At 38.6% G+C, this 12,958-nt stretch overlaps 1 protein-coding gene across 1 annotated transcript; it reads left to right on the forward strand.

Annotated features, from left to right (window-relative positions):
* Positions 1-322: 322 nt before the first annotated feature.
* Utp3 (UTP3 small subunit processome component) lies at positions 323-1,961 on the forward strand. The gene has a single exon (XM_076864593.2). The coding sequence runs from the start codon at positions 477-479 to the stop codon at positions 1,890-1,892; it is 1,416 nt and encodes a 471-aa protein (XP_076720708.1). The 5' UTR covers positions 323-476; the 3' UTR covers positions 1,893-1,961.
* Positions 1,962-12,958: the final 10,997 nt, after the last annotated feature.

Here is a 12,958-nt window from a genome sequence, read left to right on the forward strand (position 1 = left end):
TCTGCAAATGGGGGAACAGCGCCCTTTACTGGCCAGTGCGAACACGCCTCAAGGAGCTGTCACGATTCGGAACCCTCCCTCCCCAGCCACGCCCAGGCTCGCGAGATAAAGTACGGAAATCTCCGGAAAGGGCTCTGCGGAACGGAATTTCCTCAACATGTTGTTCCTACACGGAAAGATTTTAATTCGCCGGAATCGACTGGCATTAAGAGGACACCGCGAAAAGGAAAGCGCTATCACTGTGACTAGGCTTACTGGACCGACCGGAAGTCCTAGTTGACACGCCACGCGGAGAGCATCCTGGGACCGGAAGGAAGTGAGAACTCCAGCAGCCGGTCTGGACATCCGTAAACTCGCGTGGTAAGAGGCCCGCGGCGGTTTAAAGCTGCTTGCTGCTAGAACGTGTGGTTCGTGTGCCGAGGCCAGAGTGGCCGAAATCCCGGTGTCGCTGCAGAACGTGAAGCCGAGGGAGAGCCATGGTTGGGAGATCCCGGCGGCGGGGAGCGTCCAAATGGGCAGCTGTGCAAACCAAGGCAAGTGGCACCACCGCGTATGAAAATGAAGATTTAGGATCGCCACCCTCACCTGGAGACTCTAGCTACTACCAGGATCAGGTAGATGATTTTCATGAGGCACGATCTCGGGCAGCCCTGGCCAAGCGCTGGAGCGAGGTTGAGAGTGGGGATGAGGAGGACGGTGATGATGAGGAGGAGGTGCTGGCCTTAGACACTGACGACGAAGATGGAGAGAGTGAGGGGGATGAGGAAAATGATGATGATGATGATGATGATGGTAGTGGAAGCTCCGTGCAGAGTGAAAATGAGGCTTCCGTGGATCCCAGTTTGTCGTGGGGTCAGAGGAAAAAACTTTACTATGACACAGACTATGGTTCCAAATCCCGGGGTCGGCAGAGTCAACAAGAAGTAGAGGAAGAGGAAAGAGAGGAGGAGGAGGAGGCAAAGGTAATTCAGCGGCGTCTAGCCCAGGCCCTACAAGAGGATGATTTTGGAGTTGCCTGGGTGGAGGCCTTTGCAAAACCAGTGCCTCAGGTAGATGAGGCTGAGACACGGGTCGTGAAAGATTTGGCTAAAGTTTCAGTGAAAGAGAAGCTGAAGATGTTGCGAAAGGAATCACCAGAGCTCTTGGAACTAATAGAAGACCTGAAAGTCAAATTGACAGAAATGAAGGATGAGCTGGAGCCATTGTTACAGTTGGTGGAACAAAGGATTATTCCATCCGGAAAAGGAAGCAAATATCTGAGAATCAAGTATAACCTCTACCTGAACTATTGTTCCAACATCAGTTTTTATTTGATCCTGAAAGCTAGAAGAGCCCCTGCACATGGACATCCTGTCATAGAAAGGCTTGTCACCTACAGAAATCTAATCAACAAACTGTCAGTTGTGGATCAGAGGCTGTCCTCTGAAATTCGTCATCTACTCAAAGGTGATGCTTTAAAGAAAGAACTAAATGCAAAAGCAAAATTCACCAAGGCCAAGCCAAAGTCTGTTTCAGAGGCTTCTGCTGCTTCAGCTATAGATCTCTCTGATGGTTCCGATATTGATGAAGAAGATGCACTGAAATACTACAAAGAAATGGATGACAGGCAAAAGTTGAAGAGAAAGATAGAAGAAAATAGCATTGAAGAACAGGCTCTTGAAGATCAAAATGTAAAGAGAGCCATTACCTACCAGATTTCCAAAAATAGGGGACTTACACCTAGAAGAAAGAAAATCGATCGCAATCCCAGAGTGAAACATAGGGAGAAGTTCAGAAGAGCCAAAATTCGAAGAAGAGGCCAGGTTCGAGAAGTTCGTAAAGAAGAGCAACGCTATAGTGGTGAAATATCTGGCATTCGTGCAGGAGTTAAAAAGAGCATTAAGCTTAAGTAAAGTTTTTCCTGAACTTACATAAGGTTTTTGGTAATAATTTTAGATCAATAAATTTTTGTTTTAACTGAAGTGATTGTATTTATGTATACTATATAATCTTTCAAAATGTTTGTCAACAGGGATATTTTGCCTGAGTTATTGATTAATTTATATGCTGTTTGATTTACATTAAAGTCTTACTAAGGAACTGAGGGAGCAGTATGAAGATGCTTGGGGAGAGATAGTGTTGAAAAAAAGTTCTCCAATATTTTGTCAGGTATTAGCCTAAGAAAATTTCCCTGCTGATTGTGGAACTTTACTGAAGCTTATTTGTATAACTTTTCACATTAAGAGAATGCAACTCTGGCAGTCATCCTATTTGTAACATAACCTATAAAATAGTTCTGGTGTATATTTCATTTACCCACCTACAATTCTTGAGTAGGATTCTTTTTTTTTTTTTCTTTAATTTTTATTGTTGGTTGTTCAAAACATTACATAGTTCTTGACATATCATATTTCACACTTTGATTCAAGTGGGTTATGAACTCCCATTTTTACCCTGTATACAGATTGCAGCATCACATCGGTTACACATCCATTGTTTTACATATTGCTATACTAGTGTCTGTTGTATTCTGCTGCCTTTCCTATCCTCTACTATCCCCCATCCCCTCCCCTCCCATCTTCTCTCTCTACCCCATCTACTGTAATTCATTTCTCCCCCTTGTTTTTTTTTTTTTTTTTTTAACCATGAGGGTCTCCTTCCATTTCCATACAATTTCCCTTCTCTTTCCTTTTCCCTCCCACCTCTCACCCCTGTTTAATGTTAATCTTCTTCTCATGCTCTTCCTCCCATCTCTGTTCTTAGTTACTCTCCTTATATCAAGGAAAACATTTGGCATTTGTTTTTTAGGGATTGGCTAGCTTCACTTAGCATAATCTGTTCTAATGCCATCCATTTCCCTGCAAATTCTATGATTTTGTCATTTTTTAATGCAGAGTAATACTCCATTGTGTATAAATGCCACATTTTTTTTATCCATTCGCTTATTGAAGGGCATCTAGGTTGGTTCCCCAGTCTTGCTATTATGAATTGTGCTGCTATGAACATCGATGTAGCAGTGTCCCTGTAGCATGCTCTTTTTAGGTCTTTAGGGAATAGACCGAGAAGTGGAGTAGCTGGGTCAAATGGTGGTTCCATTCCCAGCTTTCCAAGAAATCTAGGATTCTTATTAATATGTGGGTTTAAGGTTAAACTGAATTTTGCACATTCTGTGGTAAAAGCATGGGAATAAGGAACTTTAGCTAAAAGTAGAAAAAGATGTACCTAACTTATAGCAATTTGTGAATACTTTCTAGTAGTCTTGTGGTAAATAAGGCAAAAGTTCCATTTTCCCCTTTGTGGTGGTGATTTACAGTGGTTGCTGTTAATATTCATATTCCCTTTACTGAAAATTTGTTATGCTAGTAGGTAAGTGATGACTTTAAGTGTTAACAAAGTTACAATTTTATTTGTAGTTATTCTGATCTTCATAATTGAAAAATATTGTTAGTACACCTAAAAATACTCAGGATGATACCAGGGAAGAAAATGAAAATATACTGAAGGGAAGCACAAAAAAGCGTTACCACTGCCACTGTTTATTCATTAAACATTATGTTAGGGATGCAGCGTGGATTCATAGTAAACACTTGCCAAGTAACAGTTGTGCATCACCTCATCTAATCCTTAAGTAGTACTATTCTCTCAGTATCACAGATGAATATGCTGAAATTCTAGGTCAACTTTCTAAGGATACCGATGTGAACCCAAACCAACTTAAGCTGAGCATTTGTTCTCAACCTCTGGTCTACAGCTGCTTCCTCAGGGTAACATGCCAGTTTATTTTCTTGTTTGTCTTATAATGAGGTAAGTTAAAAATAACCGTAACACTACTTACTAAGGTACTTTTCTGAGCACCTTATTTGTACTTATTTCCCTACTCCTCAACAGCCTGATGTGATAAATTGTATTATTCACATTTGGAGATGAGGAAAATTAATTTTCTCAAGATTACACAGTCACAGGATTTCAACCCAGCCTTTCTGACTTCAAAGCCTAATCCAATACTTCTTTTCTGCTAAAGTAGAAAACACGGGCATACAGGTTTGGAGTTAACTCACCAGGGAGATTTTTGTGGTTTTTTTGTTTGGTTTGTTTTTTTGTTTTGTTTTGTTTTGTTGTTTTGGGGTTTTTTGGTAGACTGGTCCAGACTAGGCTGTCTGTACAGAGCTTGTCTAACGTATATCAACTGAGCTACATCCCCAGCCACCAGGAGAATTTTGAGTTAATTGAACTCAGATGAGTAGTAAGGGCAGACTATAGTTAGACTACTCAAATTCCTAAGCCAGCTCCATCACTAGTATCTGTGACTTTTGGGGTAAGTTACTTGGTATCTGTTCCTCAGTTTTTTCCATCTAAAATCTGAGTAATAACAGTACTTATTTTGTGGGGGTTATTATGAGGATTAATTATGTCAAGCACTTAGAACAGTAACTATTACATAGTAATTACACAAAAAAGTATTAGCTTTTCAGTAAAAAAGTTAACACCCGAAGTTTTGGGAGAAATGAGGGGAGTATTGTGTAAGGAATACTAGATTTAGAAAATCTGGGATAGGGCCAAAAAAAGGAGGACATGAAGTTAAAAGACTGAAAGTATGGTTAAGAACAAAATGTTTTTAAAGGAATAAAAATCTCTGATTTAGGAAAGTAGAAAAAATTAAACCTGACATTCCTTCAGAGACTTAACAACACTTTATAAATAATTCATTCTGGAATAGATAGGATGTAGATGGTGCTATCCTATATTATAAACACAAAATGTAATTGCTGGGTTTAGTATTTACATCTCCAGAATTTTTGTTTTAACCTTTAAAGTAGCCAGGCATGGTGGCTCACACCTGTAATCTCAACAGCTCTGGAGAGTGAGGCAGGAGGATCACAAATCCAAAGACAGCCTCACTAACTTAGCAAGACCCTGAGCAACTTAGTGAGACCCTGTCTCGAAAATTTAAAAATGGGTTTTAGGATGTAGTGACCCTGGGTTCAATCCCCAATATTAAAAAAATATACTTAAAGAACACTGAAATGGGGGTGGGGCTGTGGCTTAGCTGTAGAGCCCTCACCTAGCCTGTGCCAGGCCTTGGGTTCAATTCTCAGTACCATATAAAAATAAATAAAACAAAGGTATTGTGTCCAACTACAACTAAAATTTTTTTTTTAATTAAAAAACAAAACACTGAGAAGTGCTGAGGACTATTCTATTTTCATTTTTCCAGTATAGGGGCTTGAACCCAGCAGTGCTTTACCACTGAGCTTCATCCCCAGCATTTTTGCGCTGAGGCTGGCCTTGAACTTGCAAACCTCTTGTCTTAGCCTCCCAAGTCGCTGGGATTTCAGGGACCAGCATCCCTGGCTTGAGTACTATTCTGAGGTATAAATAATAAATTGCTAATCAGTGTGGTGGTCATTTTTCACAGTGATGAGCGTCAATATAAAGCACAACCTGTTTGGTTGGGGTGGTACTGGGGTTGAATCCTGGGACTCAGGCATGCTAGGCAAACACACTACCACTGAGCCACATTCTCAGCCCACAACCTGGTTTTATGATAGCATGTTAAAATACAGACAGCTATGGGAAATATTAAAGTAGACAAAAATGTCAAATTAGTGATCCAGCACCTTACTCTATTGTTAACCAGCTGATTGGTTTTGGACTAGTTTTTTCTAAACTGGTTTCTTAACAATATTCTTTATAATAAGTTAAATAAGCATGCTCCTTTTGTATAGAAATAAATTTTATTAACCTAAAAACTACCTAATAGTAATGTTTGGAGAACTAGAAAGTTACCTTTTGTAATCTTAAGGCTAAAATTAGCTTACAGCTGGGCAGTTTGGGAGGTTGAGGCAGGAGGTTTCCAAGTTTGACAACAGCCTTGGGAACTGTCATTGAAAATTCTTTAAAAAAGGATAGGAGATATAGCTCAGTAGTAGGCAAGTGCCCTAGGGTTCAATGCCCAATACCAATTTAGGAAAGGTGAAACAATATACTTTACATGTCAGGGATCACAATGATGAACATTGAATAGATGATCCCCCCAAAATGCAGGATTTAATTAAAATTTTAAATCATGAAAGCTGAATTTTTTTCTGGTATAAATTATATAATTTTTTCAGATATTCATCCCCATTTGTTGTTATTTTAGCTTTGTTTTCCAGATGATATATTTTCTTGATTCTTTAAGATATCCTTGAAAAAGTGAAGCTTTCAATAACAGTAAATATAAGAATCAACATTTGTTAAAATATGAAACAAAAACTGACAGAAACTAGTAAAATGTTTTGCCTTTAGAAAGACAAGTAGGGTAGCAATTAGAAGCTTGTTCTCTGGAGTCAGACTGAGTTCGCATTTTTGCTTCTCTAGTTTCATCGTTTGTCATGTGTCTTTGATGTACTTAATCTCTCTGCCATTTCCTCACTCTGAATAACATATGACCTTTATGTTCATTTAAGTAGTTAATCCATATAACATATTTAGAAAATCACTTGGAAGGTAATATGTAATTAGTTACTATTAATCCATTTTTTAAAAACTACTTTGTTTGAATGAATTAATTTCTCCTTGAGTCTACCATAATCTAATTTAGAATGCCCAAGAATCAGTTGGTAAATTTAAAATGCAGGTTTGTAAGGACAAGCATGATGGAGCACACCTGTAATGCCAGCAACCTGGGAGGCTGAGACAGAAGGATCTCAAGTTAAGGCCATCATCAGCAACATGGCAAGAGACCCCATCGAACAAAAAAAATTAAGAAGAGCTGGGAATTTAGCTCACTGGTAAAGCTCCCCTGGGTTAAATCTCCAGTACCCAAAAATAAAATACAGATTCTTATGCCCTATCTCACATTCTTGATTCAGCAGGCCTAATGTGAGGTCCAGGGATTTCTTAATTTTAACAGGCACTGTACAAGATTCTGATTCAAATGGTCTGTGGTAAACACTGGGAAACATTGCTCTGGGCACACTGATTTTTAGAGTCTGTTGAAAATAATGTCCCTACACCACCAGAGCCATAGGATGGGTCTAATCAACATTTTACATTCCATGTCAGTAGGTTTCTGGCCTCCCTGAAGCCAAGAGTCCATGAACCTTAGAAAACCTGACACTTTTTCCATGGGTAGAAGAGGGAATTATTCAAATTAAATAAATGACAACAAAATTTTATTAAGTGATCTTTTTAGACATATTTTACACCACATTGAATATAAATAGAAAAGAAAATTTAAGCCAAATAAAAATAAAACTTCCCCAGATGGCCACAGACAGAATCAAAGAACTTGGATAGTTCTTGGGCATTTGAAAAATGAAGGAGGACTGGGAACTACTTAGAGGAATACATTTGTACACTGTAAAATGGAGAAGATAGGCCTATTAGAATTAAAGCAATTAACTGCTTAAATAAGATGCTATTTGAACCTCAAAAAGAAGCATGTAGGGAGAATGGAGAAAGTTTCATGATATATTCAAGCAGAATCTAGGCAGGAAGAATGAAAAAGTGGCTATGGCAACAGGGGAATGCCAAACAAAGTTTTAGCCAACAACTACAGAAGTAAAGCAAGGTAGGAAGATAACACTGGAAAGCTAGGGGTTAGATGACGAAAATCCTCCTAGGTGGTTAAGGAGTTTACATTGTATCCCAGATAAGGAGAAACCAACCAAGATTTTTGAGAAATGGTACAACATATTGGTCAATCTTCAGAAAAGTAAATAGCTGCTGTAGGGAAGGGAACTAGGATGCATTAGAACTAGAGGCAGAAGGGCTGGGGTTGTTGTGGCTTGCCTAGCATGTGTGAGGCTCTGGGTTTTTCTCAGCACGGCTTATAAATAAATAAAAGTCCACTAACAACTAAAAAATATTAAAAAAAAAAAAAAAAAACTAGAGGCAGGAACCAGCTGAGTCTTTTGCAATAATATTAGCAAGCAAAGAATAACAAAGCAGAGAGAACAAAGGGATATTTGATAGAAATCTGGAGAGCATAAGAATTGAAACAAAATAGATGAAGTCATTAGAAGGAAAGTAAAAGCAATCAACCAGATGACTTCAGCAACATTATTAAAATATTAAACACTAAATAGACACAAACTCCTATGGGTCTGGGCCTCTTAATACCCAAGGAACACAGCCTTCCTGTTGGTAAATCTTCATTAAAGATATAATTATTTATTAATCAAAGTAGCATTTCAGCTGGGTGCCCTGGTACACATCTGTAATCCCATGGGCTGGGGAGGCTCAGACAGGTGAATCGCAAGCAAAATTCGAAGTGCTAAGCAACTCAGTGAGCCCCTGTCTCTAAATAAAATACAAGACACAGCTGGGGATGTGGCTCCGTTGTCGAGTGCCCCTGAGTTCAATCCCCTGGTACCTAAAAAAAAAAAAAAAAAAAATAGCATTTCAACACATTTTCTAATATAAAAGTAACATCCATTTTAGACTGATTGCAAAGATGAAAAATAGAAAAATACATCCATGTTTCTACCACCCAGAGAAAACTGCCATTAGTTGATCGAACTAAATATATTGCTTTTATTTCTTAAGAGTACAATAAACAGGAAGTACAACTGGCTAATTCATGTTTTAGAAAAATAAGTTAATGAGTCATCAAAATTTAGTAATTCAGAAGTACAGTGAACTCAAAAAGTTTTCACATTTGAGGCACTGTATTAACTGGTATAAATAAACTACATTTATTAAAATTAATTTAACATTGTTTTAAGGATTTTGAGGGCGTGTGTTTTGGTACCAGGGATTGAACCCAAAGGCGCTTAACCACTGAGCCACATCCCCAGCCCTTTTTATTTTTTGAGACAGAGTCTCACTAGGTTGCTGAGGTTGGCTTCAAATCTGCAATCCTCCTGCCTCAGCCTCCAGAGCCACTGGGATTACAGGTCTGGGCCACCATGCCCAACTTTCACATAAATTCTTACATTGAGTGCCTTGTTTTCAAATAAGACTTTTCCCAAGTACCATACTCTCAAACAAAAGATTCAAGGAAACCATTATCTCATCATCATAATTATTCTTATACTATAATGAAAAAAGTAAATCTACCCTTCTCAAGTGGTATCTTCTGATTCACAGCATTAAGTAGCTTATACTAATAACATATTATCATCCATGACATTGATCTCTAAAAGGCTTTTGATATGTTCTAAATATATATTATTTTGATATATTCTAAAGATCACCAAAGGATGTTTAAAAACTAAACATGGGTAACTAAAACTGCAGATAAAAAGGCGCCTCCTGCTTTTTTTCCACAAGAAAATTAAGAGCTTGATTCTCAGTTATTATGCTTGGATTTTGTCACTATAAAATAATACAGGAAAATGTTTTCTGCATTTTCAAGAAGGAACAACATGTTTAGCCTTTTTTTTTAATCCTGGCTTTCTTAAATGTGTGTAGCAGCTGAATCAGCCTTTACGTCACTAACACTAATGCAGAGCTGTGATTATATTATTGATCTAAAAGCTAAATGCATAAGAAATTAGGAACTTGGAGTACTATCACCTTGAAAGAAAAGTTCAGTCTTGCCTATGAATTTTAAACTAGTAATTCAGTTGATTTTTTTGTATTCATCACACTGTCAATGACAATAGAACCATTTTTAAACTAGAGAGGCACAAAAAACAAAACACTGCAAAATTCCACAGTATATATCTACACCTCTGTAAATATCTTGGCTTAACAAGAAAGGATAAAGCTGGCATTTAGTCTAGATAGCATTTTATAACTTGGTGACCTCCTTGGCTAATTATTTTTTTTTTAAATATTGCATTTTTTTTTTAATTTTACAAAAGATTTTTACTTAAGAGATTATTACAGTGTTTTTAGAGATTGTTGAAAAAATTCAATATTGTGGATTCATGGATTTTTTTTTAATATCATGGATTCTTTTTTTTTTTTTATTGGTTATTCAAAACATTACAAAGATTTCAGAATCACATCGGTTACACATCCACATTTTTACATAATACCATAATAGTAACTGTTGTATTCTGCTACCTTTCCTATCCTCTACTATCCCCCCTCCCCTCCCCTCCCATCTTCTCTCTCTACCCTATCTACTGTAATTCATTTCTCTCCTTATTTTTTTCCCATTCCCCTCACAAACTCTTATATGTAATTTTGTATAACAATGAGGGTCTCCTTCCATTTCCAAGCAATTTCCCTTTTCTCTCCCTTTCCCTCCCACTTCATGACTCTGCTTAATGTTAATCTTTTCCTCCTGCTCTTCCTCCCTGCTCTGTTCTTGGTTGCTCTCATTATATCAAAGAAGACATTTGGCATTTGTTTTTCAGGGATTGGCTAGCTTCACTTAGCATCATCTGCTCTAGTGCCATCCATTTCCCTGCAAATTCCATGATTTTGTCATTTCTTAGTGCTGCGTAGTACTCCATTGTGTATAAATGCCACATTTTTTTTATCCATTCATCTATTGAGGGGCATCGGGGTTGGTTCCACAGTCTAGCTATTGTGAATTGTGCTGCTATGAACATCGATGTGGCAGTATCCCTGTAGTACGCTCTTTTGAGGTCTTCAGGGAATAGTCCGAGAAGGGCAATAGCTGGGTCAAATGGTGGTTCCTTGGCTAATTAGATTGGCCTTTCTCAGGAATTATTATTCAGGAGATCCTAAAGAACCTGGCAGAGGAGTAGAAGGCAGTGACAAGAAGCTGGTGGTGACAAATCATGAAGGCCAAGTATATGAAGATGAAATAGAGTTGCAGTAATCTTCAAGTCTACAGAAATATATGTCATCTAAAGTCAAAAATTTAAGCCGGTAGTGGTGGCACATGCTTGTCATCCCAGCAACTCAGGAGGATTGCAAGTTCTAGACTAGCCTGGGCAATTTAGCAAGACCTTGTCTAAAAATAAAGTAAAAAGGGGGTGAGAGTGTGGTTCAGTGGTAAAGGGCCTCTGGGTTCAATCTCCAGTACCACACACACACAATAAATGAAGTCAAAGTTTAAAAATGGGCGGGGGGGAGGGAGGCTGGAGTTGTGGCTCAGGGGTAGACTGCACACCTAGCAGGTGTGGGGGCCCTGAGTTGGATCCTCAGCACCACATAAAAAAATAAAATAAAGGTATAAAAAAAAGTTTAGGAAGCTTCTGATTTCTTTTCCTTCACCTACAATGGGGTAAGCACAGAATCTTTCCAGACTCTTTACTGAAACACTGCAAAACATCTTTAGGAAAGAATCTGATAACAATATAAAGATCCTGCCTTGCACAGTGGCAAACCCCAGTAATCCAATTGACTCAGGAAGTTGAAGCAGGAGGATCACAAATTTGAAGCCAGCCTCAGCCATGTAGCAAAATCCTGCCTCAAAGTAAAAGATAAAAGGAAAGAAAGAAAGACAGGCTGGGGAAGTAGCTCAGTGATAAAGTGGCCCTGAGTTCAATCTGGGAGGAGGAAGTGGGGCAGGGATTCACACACACACACCCTTTGGAATTTCTTAATACAAAAACAAAATGAAAGATGCAGTTCAGGACAGGTATTAAAGTCATATCTCTAGAATCTTTTCGTTTTTCTCTTTGAGAATAGACACAACTCCTGAAAGAAATGTCTTTTAACTAAGACTCATTCTCATCAAAAAATTAAAGTGCAACAAACCTCCATGCCAAAGGATGATGAAAAAGAATTTTTTTCCCAACTCAGCTTTTTTATTTTTGAAAGTTACATGCTGGTTTGTCAAAATGGCTAAATATAATTAAAATAAGTACTTAACCTTATGTTAGATAGTGTTTTAAAGGCCTTACTTAAATTTCTTACTTAACCTTCACATGATCCCTACAAGTTATATAATCATTTTAGAGAAGAGGGCAAATTACTTGCTCAAACAAGGCAGTAGGACTAGGATCAACAGGTCAAGGAAATGCCAGAAAAAAGCTACAGAAGAAATTTTTAAAGATTGCTTGAAGTTAACTTCTTGTAAACCTTTCCTTTTTAAATGCTTCTTGTTTCAAAGAACAGTGAAGAATAGTATTAGAAGTCTCACCATAATCTCTGGTGGTAATTCAAGAGTGATTTACAATAAAAAATATATATAGATAGATATAAAAAGGTTTACTTTTCCTTTCAGAGAAGTGTACATAGGAAAAAGACTGAAAAGAGGAGGGAAAAAAACAGGTGGGCAAAATGTTACACAACAGTGATTTTTAACTATGAGTCAACATGGAGTCTGTGCCAGCATTTTGCAACCTAAACACAAAGATACAGCTAGGAATCCAGGTTAAAGAAAAATGAAAACTGGAAATAGTCTTTCGTAGAGAAAAATCTGTTTACTTCTGGGATTGGTTTAAATGTTCAAAATAAAGCAACGGTGGTCAATTGCTAGCATGATACAAGCCCTCTGAAAGTGAAATTGTCGACCTGTGATAGACAAATGCCATATAAATTCTAAACTGGTTGGCTTAAAATGTTCTCCCGCACGTCCGGAGTACGGGAAAACTAAGGAATTAAAGTCACAACAAACACAAGATTTCTATACAACGCAGACAAGGAACAAAAGGGGAGCTGGATGGAAGACACGTTTCTCTGGTTTATCGTATACAAAGCTCAAAAGAATCAAAACCATGAATCAAGTTCCAGTATACAGATAGTAAATGGTACAATTTAGTGCCTAGGAGAAAGAGGTTCCTTTTAAAATAAATTAAAAAAAAAATCAGTGTCGCCTCTTAAACCCAGCTCTTTGTGCCTTCGTGCTACCGACAAGTTGGGGGTTACACATGAACACCCCTGGATATCTCGCCTAGTCTCCCACCTTAAGCGCCAAAGGAGAAACACATCTGGCCGCCTCAAGACGGTGCCGGGGTGGGTAAGGATCGGCACCAGAGCCGTCTCCTCCCAAGGATCGGGAGGGAAGCGGAAGGTGGGGAGAAGAGGACGCTGCCCCCTAGGGGAGCCGAGTCGCAGGCTGGGGGCCCGGGCGGGAGGGGCGGGAGGCGGCCGGTAGGAAGGCCGCGCCGTCGGGCGGGGCGGT

The sequence above is a fragment of the Callospermophilus lateralis genome, chromosome 8 (genome assembly GCF_048772815.1).
Source record: "Callospermophilus lateralis isolate mCalLat2 chromosome 8, mCalLat2.hap1, whole genome shotgun sequence".
NCBI classification, from domain to species: domain Eukaryota; kingdom Metazoa; phylum Chordata; class Mammalia; order Rodentia; family Sciuridae; genus Callospermophilus; species Callospermophilus lateralis.